Below are 18426 nucleotides of genomic sequence, written 5' to 3' on the forward strand. Positions count from 1 at the left end.
AAGGCCAAAGGCACGAGGTGTCTGCATGTGAGGCAGACAGCGTCCCTCTGCTCACTCAAGTCATCACACTCTGAGGAGGGTCCCAGAGCGGGATCTCAGAGAGTTTTGGGAGAAAGTTCATTCGTTCAGTTTTTGCTGATTGTCCCCATACCCAATCTCATCCCATCATAGACACCACCTTTCACTCACTCATTCTTCACATTTGACCCCAAGGCTTTCCTCTCTGGACCAGCATGCCCTACCTGGTCCCTTTGGCTTTTCCAGAAGTTTCCTCAGTCCCTCACGCCCATAGCCTAGGCAGGCCTAGACCAGTGAGTTGTGACTAAGGTGGATATCTGGGGCCTGGTGCACACATGGAATGCCTGGCTCTGGGACAGGCCTTTTTGGCAACATTGCTTTCCAGAAAATGGTGGCTCACATCTCTTCCTCTCTCCCAGTCCAGCCAGTATCATTTTTTTAATGCTTCCCACTTCTACCTCCTCCTCCCCAAACCGAAGGCCGCCCGGCCCATTTCCACATCTCTGCCTGTCCTTCCTCCTCCTGAGAAAGCCTTCCTGTCTGTCTTACCTAGCTGATCACCACCCTTGATTCCCAGCCCTGTCCTGCTTTTCTTTTCCCTTGAAGTCTTTTGTAATCTTATATGCATGAAAAACCCCTGACACTTGTTTTAACCAGTAATGCAAGACAGAAATTGGGGAAGGTCCAAGAAGCCTCTGTGGTAACTGGGTTATCAAGCCAGGCTTCCAGGAAGCTGTGGCCATCAGCTCAGCCTTGCAAGGGGATTAGGCTTGGATATAAGAGGGGACCACAAGACGAAAGGCATGAAAATGAACGGTTCTGAAATAAAATTAACTGCGTGACCAGGAGCCCCCGGGGACAGGAGCTGAGGTTTTTTGTGAGTCAGTGTGTGACCTCAGGCCCATTCTTAACTACTTTGAGCCTCAGTTTGTTCACAGGAAATGGAAAATATGACGTTATCCATTTCATGGAGTTGTAGGAATTATAAGGTCTGTTAGCACAGTGCCTGGCCTTAGTGAGCACTCAATAAACATTAGCTATATTGCTGAGAGCACGCTGGGCTTTGGTATCTTTACCTGAAAGTGAGTTAAGTTGTTCTAAATTAGTGTTTCCTGATGCAAATGTCACCAGCAGCCAGCACATAACTTGCTCCAGGACCTCACTTGCAAAAGCCAGAGCTCAGTAGGTAGTGGGCCACTTACAAAAAGACAGCAGCCCCTATGTCCCAAGCCAGAGCCTTGGGAGACTTCAATGCTTGTGTAGCTAAGTGCTGTATGGGAGTCAGAAAGTGCAGTCTGGAAGGCCATCTTCATGATGTATTCTTCTAAGACTTACACAGGCCATGTGGAAAGATGCTAACATTGCAAAGGAGGAAACAGAGAAGACCAGAGTGGTCCCACCCCAGGGCACATAGCTAGTTAATGGCATGTTCAGAACCAGAATCCCAGTCTCTAGTCCAGTTGGGGTTCTTTCTATGACAGTAGATGACTTCTCAGCCATCACCCTTTCCCCCTCGCTTGTGAATACATGTACGCGAGCATGTGGACACACACGTGTGTACACAAATGCACACAGGCACTCAGCACCTACAAACACAGCGAGACCTGGCTCCTAACCAGGTCTTTAGTGCAGCTGCAGCTCAGAGCCCTCTTTTCACTCCCCACCCCTCCCTTGGTTATGCAACTCTTTTCTAATTCAGCTGTCAGCCACACATTTGGACTCTGTGTCCTTAATCCTGCCTGGTAGGCTGAATGAGACAGGCTCCACTCTGGCTTCACAAAGACTGCACTGTCCAACTGGTCAATGGGTTCCTTCCGCTTAGGCCAAAGGAGGAGGGGCAGGAAGAAGGAGCCCAAGGTCTAGCATAATCACCTGCTTGTGCCAGCACATGGGATGGCCCTTTAAAAGGGAGGGGCCTGGCTTTGGTAACTGGGAGAAGAGCTGGGCCAGCCAGGAGGAAGGCGAGGATGGCCAAGTCCAGGTCCCTGCCCACTGGATTCGGGGAACTAGAGGTGCTGACTGTGGGGATAGTGCTGCTGGTGGAAGGTGAGCCAGGCAGGGCCTGGGGTGGAGTGGGGACCCAGCGAGCTCCCAGAAACCAGATCTCAGCTGTGAAGCTGGCAAGGAGAGGTTCCCAAATCATACCACTCTGTGCCTGGACCCATGGGGGCTTCTGATGGCTGCACCTGTGGGATGCAATTTGTAGGCTGGGAGTCAAGAGAGAGAGGCCCGGCAAAGGTCAGGGAGGAAGGGACTTTGAGAGGGGAACATCTGCCCAGGGCACGACCAAAAAACAGAGTTCAGGTCTTTTCATGTCCCTCCAGCTGGGGAGTTTAATCCACTCCCTGGAAATCCTGCTAAGAATCTTGTATAGGATCAGGCCCCTAGTAGGCTCTAGAGACAGACAGCTATGCCACCTGTGTGACTGTAACTAAGTCACTCGAGCTCTCTGGCCCTCAGTGCCCTGACATTCCAAGTGGGTGGTGGTGAAGGTTAGATGGGATCGTGGGTATAAAATGCTACTAAGATAGATCCTTGGGGATTGAAGTTCATTCACTTTCAGCCTCTTCAGCACCCCCATTACTGCCACCATATTTCCATTCCCTCCGTCCTAAGCATTTCCATTCTAGGAGCAGCCTGCGTCCGGGAGGTACCTACCTCAACCCAGAATCCCTAAGAAGGTCACTGAGGCCAGAGCTTGGACTGTAGAACCTAAAGCAGGGCCAGCCCAAGACTAAGTTGATGGGGAGGCAGCCCTTGTTCAGAGTCGGTCCAGAGAAATAATTAGCACCTTTTCTCACCCAATCAGAACTGACAGTGGAGAGGGAGAGGCAGCTACAAGGCTGGTCCTGGTGGCCCTGACCCCTTTTCCTCACTCCTGGGAGCCCTACAATCTGGCATCCCTCTAGGTCATCAAACATGCCTTGAAATTTCACCACTGTGTGTCTTTGCACATGCTATTCCTCTTCCTAGAATGCTCTTCTGCACCCTGCCCTCCTAGGAAATGCTCACAGTTTTGAAGACAGGATCTTTCCCATTCCTCACTTTAGATGGGAGAAGCTGAGGCTCAGAGCATGAGGAATAACCAAGTTCAAATTCAGTGTCAGGTCTGTCTGCCACCTGAGACCACCCCCTACCCCCTTCAAGTTGACCTCACTGCCTGGTGTCCTGGGCGCCTCCCAGCTCTTACGAGGCCTCCTCCTCTCCGAGGCCCTCCCTGACGTAGCTCCACAGCACTTAGAGAAGGCAATTTGGAATTTGAAAGACTTGAGTTCGACTTCCATGTCTACCACTTCCTAGCTGCGTGCTTAGGGCCAGTTCGGTAGCATCTCCAAGCCTCAGTTTCCCCACTGTAAAGGGGGAAGACAGTATCCAGGTGAAGAGTGAATGAAAGGACCGCATGAAGTGCTGACACTGCGCTGCATGTGATAAGCGCTCAGCGGCCGTCTGTGATGATTGTTCTAGCATGAACCGTGCTGTGCTTTACTGGTTTTCTTCTTTGTCAGTGTCCCCATTAGATTGTGAGTGGTAGAGGGCAGGATGTGTGTCTTATGGCCTTCAGTCTGAGGGCCAGTCCACCTCATCGGTGTTTGATGAGCTGCACGGAGGGGCTTGCTGAGTGGGAAGGAATGGGGGGCAGGTTGCTGAGGCTCTGCCCACCCCGCGCCCTGGTTCTGACCCTCGGTGAGCCTCAACAGCCCGGATGCATGCCTGCAGCTCTCCCTACCTTCCTTTCAGCTCTCATCGGTCTCAGCCTCAATGGCTGGAGCATCCTCTCTTTCTGCAAGAACCCGGAGCTGCAGACCCCTGGCCACCTGCTGGTGCTGAGCTTGGCTGTGGCAGACAGTGGGATCAGCCTGAACGCCCTCGTTGCAGCCACGTCCAGCCTCCTCCGGTACCAGCCCCTCCCCTGTCCCTGGACACTGCACTGCTGCCTGGGGCCTGACCTCTGGGCATTGGGCAGCCAGACCAGAGGCATTCTTCCTACCAACAGAAAACTGACCCTAGGGAGAGGGCAGGTAGGCTGAACTAGGCTAAATATGAATTCCAGACTACCCTCTAAGAAGCATAACCAATTTCTGGAACCCAGGAGCTGCTGTAGGGATTGTGAGCGTGGGTCCTGGAACCAGGTTGCCTAAATTTGAATCTTGGCTTCGTTATTTCTCCCTCTTAGCTTCTTCTATAAATTGGATATTATTACCTAACTTATATGGTGGTTGGAAGTATTGACTTTTTATTATTTGTAAATAATTTAAAACAATACTTGTCACCTAAGAAGCCCTAAATAAGTATGTGTGAAAGCAAACAGGATTTTGACGAGTGTCTAAGACCTCCTGTGTGTAAGCCAGGATCGTCATGGCTTCAGAAGGTGTTTACAAGATTGATCTCTTAAGTGAGCTTAACATCCAGGCACTACAGGTGGAGGCTGGAGCCCATCTGGGCGTGAATGCTCTGTGGGGTCTGAATTAATGAGGGTTCTTTGCTGTGATCGCCTCCTGCCCCTTCCCAGGGTGGGGAAGAGGCAACTAAAACTTTTACTCTTGCTTGGCCCATGGGATCAAGAGTTGGGAGGCCTGGGGCCTCCCCTCTGACTTTGCCTTCATCTGTTGTGTGACCTTGGCTCAGTACCTTTTCCTCACTGAGCCTCAGTTTCTCCATCTATGGAATAAAGGCATGAGCTCTCTTCCCAACCAGGGTGTTCCATTTCCTGTGATGGAGGCACCTGATCACACAGAGAGACCTTTGCTCCAGCCCTGGTGCTGAGCCTGGAGAGTTTGTACCAGTCTCTACCCCTTGACCGCAGTGAATTCAGCTCTAGGACCCCAGTTTCCTTGCAGGAAAAACAAATCACAAAGCCCTCTTCTGAGAAGCTGGGCCAACATTCAGGAAGCTGCCCTCCAAGCTGAAGCTGAGCAGGTGTGGGAGGAGGGCAGGGACAGAGGGGAGGGGTCACTGGTGCCCAGTGTCTCCCACAGGCACTGGCCCTATGGTCCAGACGGCTGCCAGGCTCATGGCTTCCAGGGCTTTGCAACCGCGTTGGCCAGCATCTGCGGCAGTGCAGCCATCGCCTGGGGGCGCTACTACGACCACTGTACCCGTAAGTGTTTGGGCTCCCAGGGTGGAAGCACACCACACAGTGAGGGTGGTCACAGCAAAGCCTGCTCCTTGCTTCCCACCTCAGGGGCGTGTGGGTGGGGGTGACTGTGCGTGAGGGTAGGGTGTGGGAACTCGGGAAAGGCGGGAGGCTGGGGGACTGCACGGGGGTGCAAGAAAGTGAGACGCATGTGCTAGAAAGGCTGCCTGCATCTTGGCAGCAGCCTCAGGCAAGTGAGGGGTCCTCTCTGAGCCTTAGCCTTTCCTCTACGTGATGAGTTTTGTAAACAACCTCACTGTTTTATTTTGAAAAATCAAATGAGATACAGAACATGCCCTTGGGACACAGAAAATGCCCTACTGTTGGGGGGCAGAGAGATGGTGGGGAGAGGGGCTCTGCCATGCCAGGGTTTTGTAAAAACCAGTCTAACTCTTGATTTCCCAAGTTACATTGTCAAATACCATCTTCATAATTGGCCATATCAGTGTACCACCTCCTCTGTTATTTACCTGATATTTGTTTTTTAGAAGTAACTCACTTTTAAAAATTTAAATACCTGCTTTAGTCTTGTTCTAAACAATATCTGTGATATCAAAGCTTTAATATTCTTATAATTTTACTACACATTAAAATAAAACACTGGCTCACCCATAGACCCTCTAGCATCCCACTCACCACCAGGGTATACGAACGAATTTTGGGGAGCCATGGCTCAGTTAACCTTCACAGCAAACCCTCAGCTTGCAGACTGGGAAACAGAGGCTCAGAGAAGTTAAGTAGCTCATCTAAGGTCCCACAGCTAATAAGGGCATGGCCTGGGTGACTTCAGAGGTAGTCTCTCCCTTTGACTCCTGGGCTCCACGTTTAGAGCTGTGGATTTTTCTGGCACAGAGGCCACTGTGGGGTCCATGATCAGTGTGGCCTAAAGCCCTGGACATGGCTTCTCTGGAATCACAGATCTGTCCTTGCCACAGACACACACACAACACCCAGCCGTTGGGTCACGTATCTCTCCAAGCAAAAAAATCGCCTTTGTTCTGGCAGGTTAGGCTTCCTGATCCACCTTGACCTTGGAGCACATCTCCCACCACTATCCCAGCCCAATTCCCCAAACTCCCTCAGACTGTCACACACACACAGACTCTCACATGAGCACACACATGCGTACGCCTTCTCAGAGAGCAACGGGCTTCTCTGCCTCAACATAGAACAGTTCATCCCTGTTCCAGGGGCCCCTAGATCAAAGCCCCTCCTGTGCGGGAGGGCATGGTGGGGCAGCACCAAATAAGGAAGGGGAAGAAATGGGCCCAAGCTCATCTACTCCATTACTGGGTGACTTTAGGTGTGTCACCTTGGTCATCCGTTTGCAAAGCAAAAAGGCTCATGCAATATATGGGTCAAGATGGATATTAATTATTGTGCCCACAGTTGGGGGAGTGGTCTTAGTGAGCTAGAACTGCCAGAGCAAAACATCGTAGACTGCATGGCTTAAACAACAGAAATTTATCTCTCACAGTTCTGGAAGCTGGAAATCCAAGATAAGGGTGCCAGCACAGTTGGGTTCTGGTGAGAACTCTCTTTGTGGTTTGCAGATGGGTGCCTTCTTGCCGTCACATGGAGGAGAGATCATCTCTCTCAAATCTCTTCTTATAAGGGCACTAATCCCATCATGGGGGCTCCACCCTCATGACCTAATTACCTCCCAAAGTTACACCCCCAAATACCATCATATGACGATTAGGACTTCGACAAATTAATTTGGAGGGAGACATAAACGTTCAGTCCATAGCAAGGGGACACATCCAAGCAAACACCATCTGGGACTATGTCAATCAAAGTGAAGTTTCAGGTTGAGGGTGGTTGTAGACCTGCTCTTCTCTGCTGATGAAACCCCAGCTGGAGTCCTGTCCCCTATCCTGGGGTCTTGCCTACGAAGGAACACAACATATACCACAGACAGAGACAGCATCTAGGAAAGGCATTCTGAAGCCAGATATAGGAAGAACCTGGATGGGAAGGGCTAGATGAGGCGGTGAGGGGCTTGGGTGGAGGATCGTGGAGGAGGTCAGGTCAGTGGGATTGGTCACACCAAAAGACATCAGGACCCCACCTCTGCCAGTGGCACTGAGACAGTGACCCAACACTCAAGTCGAGAGTTCTCAGAAGGTATCCAGGACGCAGAGAGGGCAGCCTGCTTCTGAGCAAGAGCTGAGGATGGTGGCAAGTCCAGACTCCACCTTCTTCCTCCATGACCCTCACCTAAATCACTGTTCATGCTTCTTCCCTAACTTGGCTTTGGGAAACACACCTATATCTTTGCCACCCTTCCTTCTCTCTGTCCCCTAAAGAAGATGGTATAGAGTGTCTAGTAGGACACCTTCCCATCTATTATCTCTTTTATGCTTCATAACAATCCTCTGAAGCAGGGATACCATTGCCATTTTGTGGAGAAGAAAAGTGAGACTCAGAGAAACTCTTAGCCTGCCTGAGGCACTAAGCTATTAAGCATCAGAGCCAGGATTTAGGGCCATTCTCTATGACCATTAAGTCCATTCTTTTTCACTCTGATAACTGTCACCTCCTCTCAACCATCCTCCCCCTCTGTCCATGCAGGCAGCCGATTGGCATGGAACATGGCTGTGACCTTGGTGCTGTTCGTGTGGCTGTCTTCTGCCTTCTGGGCAGCACTGCCCCTCCTTGGCTGGGGCCACTATGACTATGAGCCCCTGGGGACGTGCTGCACTCTGGACTACTCCAGGGGGGACAGGTAAGGTGGGAGGCTCCCTTCCATGGGAATCCTGGCTTTGAGCCCTTAGACAATAATATCACAGCTGAAAATCCAAATGGGGGCATGTCAACATTTGCCAGACAATCTCAACTCTTTAGTCATGATACCACTTGCAGGTTGATGGTGGGACTGGGGAAAGCCTTTTCTGAACACTGGCCAAGTGATGGGAATGTTGTGCAAATTGGGGCGCAGAGTTGGGCCCCAGAAGGGGCATCATCCAGTGAGCCATTGGCCTGTGTTTGTTCTAAAAGTCACTGAGCCTCATGGCCCCTTTGCTCTCTTCAGCACAGTCAGCTGTCCCAGCTCTGGCTTTATTAGTTTCTAGAAGAACTCATGTCCTTTGTTCCATAGATTCAAAGAATGTTACAGTCATTGAATGTTACAGACCTCGTTGGCATAGTTCAGGTCTCTGAATTCTCTGGGTGTCTGCTGTGAGCCAGTCCCTGGGCCAAGCCCTGGAGAGACAGGGTTGAATGCATAATGGCCCCACCATCGTGGAGCACGTGTCTAGTACTGCCCCATCAATGGGGCTCTGGGGAGACCAGGGCTTAGGGATACCCATTAAGGGATGACTTGGGGAGGGGTCACAAGGCTCCACTAGGACCGTGTTGTATTCATCTGCTTCACATGTCTACTCTCATTTAACTCACGTAGCATCTGCCCCCGATGACAGGGTTTTCGGGTGAAACCCACTTCGTAACCTTGGGTCTGGGCCAAATGCCCCTCCAAAGCACTCCCTGCACGTGTTTCCCCAGCCTGTGTCCTGTCGTTCTGGCATCCCTTCCTCCCACCCATCCTTAATGAACTGCACCAAGGTGACATGGCATCCCCCTCACAAAGGGTCAACCCTTCTATGTCCCATGACCACAATTTCTTCAGTGACACAATGTCCAGTCTCTTTGTTATTCGCAGGCCCCTTTCAAATCCCTGTGCCAGGAACACACCTGGAATGTTCCTTCCTCTTGGTTCACTGACATCGCTATCTGGTAAACTCATTTCCCAAATGATAGTGTCCCATTCTCCATACTTGGGCACATACACAGAGCAAGAATAGCACTTAACTGCCCAACAGTGAGTTGAAGGAGGACTCTCCCTCATCTCAGCTCCCTGGCACCTGAAGGCAAGTTCTAGGGGGAACTAGTGGCTCCCTGGCTCTGAGGGGAGGTCAGATGGGACCCAGGAGCACCCTCACTCTGAGCACATGTTTGATGGGGCAGCCCCGCATGTGACTATCCAGAGAAAAGGCTGATGGGCCTTTGAGGGCAGCTGGTCACCCCTGAGAGACGACGCTTACTCCTGTGCCCCGTCTGCCTGCAGAAACTTCACCAGCTTCCTCTTCACCATGGCCTTTTGCAACTTTATCCTGCCCCTCTTCATCACACACACATCCTATCGGCTCATGGAGCAGAAACTCCGGAAGACTGGCCATCCCCAGGTAAGGACCAACTCCTAGAGATGGAGAAATGTCTCTGTCCCCCACAGGGACACCAAGGAACATGAATGATGTGACAGCAATCAGGGGTTCTCTGTGTTTTAAACAATCAAGAAAATCCAGCTTTCATGGATCCGGGGTGTTAGGCAGGAATGCACCCTCCTTGTCATTGCTGGGAATCGCTGAGACCTGGAAGAAGGATCAGGACTGCTCAGGTTTCCCAGACACAGTAACACCGAGAGCCAGGATGCCCCATTCCGGACATTATCCATGCTGTTAGATTTCCTTCTTCCCAGGGATGTGAGAGTTGGCACAAAATTACATACTTTTAAAATGCTGCTTTTGAATTGCTTCAAGATGTTTAATTTAATCAAGGCACAGGCTGTTACCCATAACATAAAATTACACCCGCGAGTACATTTGTCCAAGCAAAACAATACTTCAAAATAAGCCCCTCTTCGCCATTTCTGAATTCCTGCATTAATATTCCCTTGCCACAATTTTAACTTTGTCACCTGGATAATCTCTAGCAGATGAGTCATAACAAGCTCCAAAGATTTTTTAAGAAACGATACGAATAGTACTTTATATGCATCATGTCATTGCATTTTTGCAACCATTCTCGGACGAAGGAAGCTTATGTTACAGACTAGAAAACTGAGGCCTACAGAGGTTAGCTAAGCCGCAACTAAGAACAGCAAAGTTGGATCAAGCCCAGGGCAGGGACCCCACCACCCAGTGGTCAGTCGTGGTGCATAAAAGAAACCCTCTCGTTGTGGAGACACTTAATTTGCCACATTTTTTTTTCCTGTGAATTGGAAAAAGGCTATACAAATCTATTTTAGCTGGAGATCCAGTGATTCTGAGGTCACAGAAGGAGGATGAGGGCTGTGCTGGGTCCAGAATCCCATCCTAGGCTCCCAGCTCAATGCTCATCTGCTCATCACCGCCTCGGAGCCCTGCCTGAGTGCTCCAAGTCACCACATTTATTGGAGGTTCAATCAGCCAGAAGACAAGTCAGCCACAGGGATTTTTTTCATTTTTCCGAGTTGACTTTAAACCATCAGTTCTGGTAGCATCAGCAGGGGTAGCCACATACTGGCCCAGGGACGTCGGCTGCGAGCTTACGTCACCTTCTTTGTTAAAGGAAGACATAGTCAAGAGAAAATAGGCACTGATTTTTAGCGTCAGAATTTGAAGTGTGAGAAGCAGAACATGGCAACTTTCATCCTGAAATTAGATCGCATGTCTTGCGCCCTCCTGTGGCCCCAGGTGCTACCACATTGCTTACTCCCTGGTTCTATCTCACTCAGTGGAAAGCAGCCCCTTTGAACCCAGGACAGATTGACAAGCCAGGTGGCTGCAGCTGCTGATGGCAAGGTGGTCTGGGGACTGAGGTGTGAGGGCAGTTCAGCCTGGGGACCCTCATGCACACGGCTACACTCACAGAGTCCAGGGTTTGACCAGAAAGGAAGTTCATTATCTGCCCCCAGTCCCTGCCTTTAGGTTAAGACAGGTATTATCAGGCCATTTTACAGACAAGGCAACTGAGGTCAAGTAAGATTAAATGACAGGAGTAGGGTCATGAAGGGCAGTAAGATCCATCAGGTCCCAAGTTCCTCCATAGGCTTCACATCTTCCCACAGCCCAGTCACACTGCCCAGCTCTGAGGAGCGCCTGCATGGTCCCTGGGCTGCACGGGCCTGCCAGGCACTGGAGCAAGTCAGTCCCTACCTCTGGTGACAATCTCTCCTCAGGTGAACACCACTCTGCCAGCCAGGACGCTGCTGCTCTGCTGGGGCCCCTATGCCCTCCTGTACCTCTACGCAGCCATCATGGATGTGACCTCCATCTCCCCCAAGCTTCAGATGGTACAGACACCTCCAGTACCCAGAGCTGGAACTTTCTCCATCTCTGTGTCTCTGTCTCACCCATCTCTCTTTCTTGCTTCACTGCCTAATGATAGTCTCTCTTCTCTCTTCCTTTGAACACTCACAATGCACTGGGAATTTGCTTGTCACCCAGGCCACATGGGGCTGCTGCTCAAATTGCCTAAGCCTCATGTGAGATGACAGGGACAAACAGCCAGATGGTGAATATGCCCTCTTGGGACCAGGGGCTGAGATGTGCCCGGGGAGGCATATGTTCCTAAGCATCATCTGAGAGCTGGTCAGGGAAGACTTAGCTGTAGCACAGTCCAACTGTGGGGAAGGGGGAGGGCTGGGGTCGCCAGGTAGGACAGGGAGAGGAGCAGGGGCTTTTGAGCCTTCTTTCCTGTATGTTTCTGCCACAACAGGTGCCTGCTCTCATTGCCAAAATGGTGCCCACGATCAACGCTGTGAACTATGCGCCGGGCAGTGAGATGGTCCACAGGCGAATCTGGCAGTGCCTCTCGTCACAGACAAGTGAGCGGATCGAGTGCAGTGAGCCTCTCTGGGGGACTGCTCAGATCCAGGCCCACCCCTGCCAGCCTGGACTGAGCTCCACGCCCACGCCGGGAGGCCGCCTCAGGAGCCCTGCCCTGCAGCCTCAGAAGCCAAGCTCCAGACACACACCCTCCATCCCCAATGACCCTGTTGAGCCTGGCCAGATGCAGAGAACTCAGAGAGAAACCAGGCTACACAGAAGGAGGGGGGCTTTGGAGCCAGATGGACCTGAATGTTGGTCTTAGTCCTCCACACGGAGGCTGAGAGACCTTGGGAAAGTCACTGTACCTGATCCCTAACATAAGGTTTTAATATAGACTCCACAGGGCTGTTGTGAGGCTTGAACGAGATGTGTACTCTTCACACACATAGAAGCTGCTCATTAAAACAGAATTATAAGGACTCGGCGTCTTACTTAGAAAAGGGTAAAAGCCTCGGGGTTACTTGTGGAAGCTCAGCCCAGGCTGCCAGCATTCAGACATCACTTATCAAATGGTGATCTGGTGCAAGTGACTTACTCTACTTGTGCGTCTATTTCCCAGTTTGAGATGTGGTGACAGTGATGGTGACTTGACTGTGCAGAAAGGACGAGAACGTTGTCTAGCATGTTAAGTGCTCACTGAGAGTTAGCCACCAGCACCCACCAGCCAGACTCAGCTAGCTGCATGTTGCTGAGCTGCCAACATTAAAAAATCAGGATGACTTATTTAAAACTCCAGATGTCTGGAGAGGAGGCCCCACCAGCCTCGTCCATGGTGATAGTTTGCAGGACTCAGGGCAGCTCTGCCCTTTGCCCAGGGCATGTCCTCACCCATGAGCCACAGCTCAGCATTCCCTGAGGAGACCATGGGCGCCTGAGTGTGTGACACTAGTACTGAGGTCCCCATCCCTGGATGTACATCTGTACCTCCACAGAGTCAACACTTCAGGGACAAGGTGTGGCAGGTACACAGACCTGGGTAGGACCCATGGCCCTAGATAGAAATGGAGATGGTTGGTAGGGTGACCGAGGACTCTACAGAGGGTCTGATGATAGCAGTTGCCAAGGCACCTGAGAGGCGGCAAGGATGGAGCTGAGGCGGAAGAGACAGGCTCCCAGGGCTGGGGGGTGGCATGGTCATGAGAACAGCATCTGGGTTGCCTGTGTACCAGGATCTCTCAGTTTTGCAGTTGCAGAAAATCAGGTCACATAAACATAACTCACAAGAAGTGTGTACAAAACAGGCCGGTCAGTCATTTTGCAAAACCAGGTGGAGTGAGAGGAGGCAGCCTTCCCACAGTACTATTTTCTGGACCATATCCTATGCTAGGTGCTGTGGAAACAAGAGGCCACTCAGCCTCCTCACTCCAGCACCCACACAAAGTTCTTAAGCCCTGGAGTGGGGCCAGAAGGGGAAATCACGGGACTGAGCCAGGCTCACACACAGACTGAGTGGGTGGCCAGGAAGGTGATGGGGTCTGGGTCCCAGAAATACTGACCCAGCTGTCACAGCCCACGGATCCTTAAATTACCTTTATTGGGGACCTTCCCTTCACTCCACCACTTAAGACATAACCCATTAAGGAGGGGCAAGGGAACACAGTGAGAAAAGAAGGGAGATGACCCTAGACTCAGAAAGAGAAAGGGTGGAATGTGAGTGGAGGCTGAAGACACCTAACAAGAATGGCCAGTGTCCCCAAACAGATCATGCCCCACCTGTGCTCATAGGAGAGGTTGGGAGGAAGGTAGGTTGGCTGGGCGTGATCAAGGATATCTTTAGCTCAAGCCCAAGCCCATGTGAAGCAGGGGAAAGCAGGCTTGGGGCATCTCCAGGCTGGACTGGGTCGGCAGGAGATGGCCGGGTGGGAAATGACCAAAGCCCCTGGTAAAGCCATTTGCTTCAGAAGCCCCAAGTCTACTCACATGCCTGCCTCTCGCTCACAGAATGGGTTTAGGGAGCTTCGCCACTTTTGGGATTTCCTGCCCATGTCCCAAAGCATGTTCAGGATCTCGAGTCCCCTGTGGACATGTGTGCAGGGCTTTTCCTCCGCCCGCCATCCCACCAACTCCAGCACCCTCGCCTCACCCTTCCACGAGCAGCTCAGTCACCTCTGGGGGCCAGAGGGACAGGGGAGGTGACTGGGTCTCGTCTGAGGCCCTCTCTCTGCAGGCCCTTGACACAGTCCCTGGGCTGGGAGAGAAATCAGAGGCGCCAGGCCCTGGCTCACGGCCAGCACCTGACACAGGTGGAGCACAGCCCCTAAGGCCCCAGAAGCCCTGAGGCTCTCTGCTCTGCACGCCCCAGGGCCAGTCCACAGTCCTCAAATCTGCTGATTTTCTACAGTGAATATGCATCATTTTTGCAGTCAGAAAATCATGTGAGAAGGAATGGTTACTTCTGCCTCTTTAGAGCTTTTGTTTCCTGGCCCCCTCGGTTTGTCTAACTTTGGTGACAGTCCCTCCCCACCTCCGTCACTCTCCTGCCCACTCCAGGCTCTTGTTACCAAGGTCTCGCCCTTTCTTGGGCCCCTCAGGTCTCTTCACCCAAGGTCTCTTTTCTCCATTCACTCATGTGTCCTCTATGGTCATCTAGTAGGGATAGTGCCCTGCTCCCCCCACACACAGATACACGGACTCAGAGGGGACACACTAGCACAGTACCCCCACCCATACCATCCATCACTGGGGCCACCATGCTCTTCTCAAGTTCCCTGAATGTCAGGAGAACTGAGGCCACATGATAGGCAGGGAACAGGAGCTTTGAGAAGCTAGGAAAGAAAGGTGAAAGCAACAGAGACTCCAGAGCCTGGTTCACAGACCTGAGGGCTCAGGGCATCTTCACGGTGGCCTAGGAAGCGGCCCAACTGCTGCTCAGGCCTCACCAGCATGCAGGCCCCTTGGCCTCAGCCCACACTGTGCCTCCAAAGGAACCCAGAAGGGATTTGGAAGAGGCCGCTAAGAGGCAGGTGGACAACCAGAGCCAGGTGCCAGAAAACAATCCAGCAATGACTTACTCATTTATAAGTCACTGTACATTTGACCCCAATCCCTGTCTGTCATTTGGTCTTATTCATCTCACTCAATATATAGGTATTTAATGAGCAGCTGCATGTGTCAGACACTGTATTGATAAGATGACACAGGGCCAAGATCTTTTCCAGTTACCTCAGGAGATGCCCATGGCCTCCTCACGTCTTCGTGGCATTTGTGAGTAAAATATAGCTGCGAACACAGCTACAAAGTCAAAAGCAGAGATTAGGGTAGCGCTATGTCCAAGTAAGTGGAATCAGGCACAGTAATGAGAGTGATCGAGATTACTTGGGTTTCCTTCAGAATCTGTGCAAGTCCTTACCGCAAAACTAAACTCTTTTCCTTTCCTTCATTCTAGACAAATTAAACATAGCCTCTGAGCTTCACTGTGCACTTGGTTCAATCATGTGTTTCAACAGAATTGTTCCCCGCTTACTTAATGCACAGCGCTTTTCAGCCCTTTTCTGGACCTTTTTTTTTTTTTTTTTTTTTTGCTTTTCTGATGTTTGATTTGATAACCTAAATGTCACCATTATTTTTCAGAGTAACAGAGGGGGACCCCATACATGCACTCATGGGTCATGACCAGGCTTCAGCCCTGCCATCCCCTCACTGGGGGCCCTGGGTGAGTCACCAACCCTGTGGGATCCATCCTGTCCATCTCCTCAATCTGAGTGGGCTCTGACAAAGACACGAGGTTTTCAAACGCTGTCAGAAGTCTAACTTCTGTTAAAACAAGGTTTTTTTTTATGGATTCAATGTTTGGATCCTCCCAAAATTCATACGTTGAAGCTCTAACCCCCAGTGTGACTACATTAGGTGATAGGCCTATACAGAAGTGACTAAGGTTGGAAAGGTCACAAGGGTAGAACCCCGATCTGAGAGGACTCGTGTCCTTATAAGAAGATATGCTAGAGAGTTCTCCATCCACTCACGCCCCAAGGACAGGCCATGTGAAGACACAGCGAGAAGGCAGCCATCTGCAAGCCAATGGGACAGCTCTCACCAGACACCAATGCTGATGGCACCTTGATCTTGGACTTCTACCTCCAGAACTATGACACAATACATTTCTGTTGTTTAAGCCACCTGGCTGGTGGTATTTTGTTAAAACATCCCTAGCCAAATAGTGCAACTTTACACCAAAGCTCATTATTTAAAACAGATGACAGTGGTGGGGATGGAGAGCCAAATGGATGCCACTGCCCACCCACCTCCTGCCTCGGAGTGCTAAGTGTCACTTCTGCAGAACCCCAGGACTGTATGAAACCCAATTTATTTTTTTTAATTCTTTGAGGTGATTGTAAATATTTATTTTTAAAAAGATTTTTATTAAAACATAGCTAACATTCAATATTATATTAGTTTCAGGCATATATCTTAGTTATTCAACAGTACCCACCTAGCACTATACAGAGTTACAGCTACATTATTGATTATACCCCATTGTTAAAGGAGTGATCACCATGATAAGACCAGCAACCACCTGAGACTGTACCATGTCAGCAAAATACTATTGACTATATTTTCTATGCTGTATATTATATCCTCAAGATTTATTTGTTTTATATCTAGAACTTTGAACCTCTTATTCTTCTTTATCTTCACCCCGTTTTAAATTTTCAATATTAGTTTATATTAGTTTCAAGTGTACAGCATAGTGGTTAGATGTTTATATAATTTAGAAAGTGATCCCCTGACTAGTACCACTTGGAACTGTACATAGTTATTACCATATTACTGATTCTATTCCCTATAACTATCTCTATGACTATTTAGTAACTAACAATTTGTATTTCTTAATCCCTTCACCTTTATCACTCTGCCCCTAACCCCCCTCCCATCTATCACCCAGACAGGTCTAGTACCCATCTGACACCATACATAGTTATTACAATATTATTGACTATAATTCTTATGCTGTATCCTACATCCCCATGACTACTGTGTAACAACCAATTTGTACTTCTTAATCCCTTCCCCTTTACACCCATCCACAATCCCCTTCCCATCTGGCAATCATCAAAATATTCTCTGTATCTATGAGTTTGTTTCTGTTTCGTTTGTTTATTTTGTTCTTTAGATTCCACTTATAAGTGAAATCATGATATGTGTCTTTTACTGTCTGACTTATACTTGGCACAGTACCCTATAGGTCCATCCATGTTGCAGATGGCAAGATTTCCTTCTTTTTCACAGCTGAGTAATATTCCATTGTATATATGTACCACCTCTACTTTATCCATTCATCCATTCAGGGACACCCAGGTTGCCTTCATATCTTGGCCATTGCAAGTAATGCTGCAATGAACATGTGGATGAATAAGTCCCCTCGAAGTAGCATTTTGAGTTTCTTCAGATAAATACCCAGAAGTGAGATTATTGAGTACTTCTTTCTCTCTTGTTACAGTCTTTGTTTTAAAGTCTATTTTGTCTAGAGTAAGTATTGCTACCAAGCTCTTTTGTTTGTTTTTTATTTTCATGAAATATCTTTTTCCATCCCCTTCCTTTCAGTCTGTGTGTGTCTTTCAAATGAAGTGATTCTCTTGTAGGCAGCATATGTAAGGGTCTTGCTTTCTTATCCATTCAGCCACGCTATCTTTTGATTGGAGCATTTAATCCATTTACATTGAAAGTAATTGTTGATAGGTATATAGTCATTGCCATTTTATTATTCATATATATATATATATATATATATATATATATATATATATATATATATACATATATATATATATGAATATATATATTTTGTTGTTGTTGTTTGTTTTGTTTTTTTGTCATCTTAAAGAAGTCCCTCTAAGATTCCTTCTAATCATGGTTTGGTGATGATGAACTCCTTTAGCTTTTTCTTGTCTGGGAAGCTCTTTGTCTGTCCTTCAATTCTAAATGATAACTTTGCTGGGTAGAGTAATCTTGGCTGTAGGTCCTAACTTTTCATCACTTTGAATATTTCTTGCCAATCCTTTCTGGTTTGCAAAGTTTCTGTTGAGAAGTCAGCTGACAGTCTTATGGGGGCTCCCTTGTAGGTAACTAACTGCTTTTCTCTTGCTGCTTTTAAGATTCTCTCTTTGTCTTTAACCTTTGGCATTTTAATTATGATGTATATTGGTGTGGGCCTGTTTGGGTTCATCTTGTTCGGGACTCTGTGCTTTCTGGGTTTCTATGTCTATTTCCTTCACCAGGTTAGGGAAATTTTCTGTCATTATTTCTTCAAATAGGTTTTCAATTCATTGTTCTCTCTCTTTTCCTTCTGGTACCCCAATAATGCAAATGTTGGTACACTTGACGTTACCCCAGAGGTCCCTTAAACTATCTTCATTTTTTTGGATTCTTTTTTCTTTTTGCTGTTCTGATTGGTATTTTCTGCTACCTTATCTTCTAAATTGCTGGTTTGATCCTCTGCTTCATCTAATCTACTGTTGATTCCCTGTAATGTATTCTTCATTTCTGACTGGTTCTTTTTCATGTTTTCTATCTCCATCTTTATGTTTTCTACCTCTTTGTTGAAGTCTGCCTGGGATCATTGAGCATCCTATGAACAGTGTTTGGAACTCTGCCCCTGGTGTATTGTTTATCTCCATTTTGTTTAGTTCTTTTTCTGGAGCTTTGTTCTGTTCTTTCGTTTGGGACATGTTACTTTGTCTCCCTATT

At 49.0% G+C, this 18426-nt stretch overlaps 1 protein-coding gene across 1 annotated transcript; it reads left to right on the top strand.

The window, feature by feature from the left end:
* The first annotated feature begins 1947 nt into the window (after window positions 1-1947).
* Window positions 1948-15045, top strand: RGR (retinal G protein coupled receptor). Its single transcript, XM_019755548.3, has 7 exons — window positions 1948-2064; window positions 3757-3913; window positions 4995-5116; window positions 7727-7880; window positions 9219-9336; window positions 11091-11204; window positions 11630-15045. Exons 1-7 carry the CDS (start codon window positions 1986-1988, stop codon window positions 12002-12004), a joined length of 1119 nt encoding a protein of 372 aa, XP_019611107.3. The 5' UTR covers window positions 1948-1985; the 3' UTR covers window positions 12005-15045.
* The last annotated feature ends 3381 nt before the right edge of the window (window positions 15046-18426 follow it).

Source organism: Rhinolophus sinicus, chromosome 15 (genome assembly GCF_057876585.1).
Source record: "Rhinolophus sinicus isolate RSI-liver-muscle chromosome 15, RSI-T2T, whole genome shotgun sequence".
In the NCBI taxonomy this organism is placed as follows: Eukaryota; Metazoa; Chordata; class Mammalia; order Chiroptera; family Rhinolophidae; genus Rhinolophus; species Rhinolophus sinicus.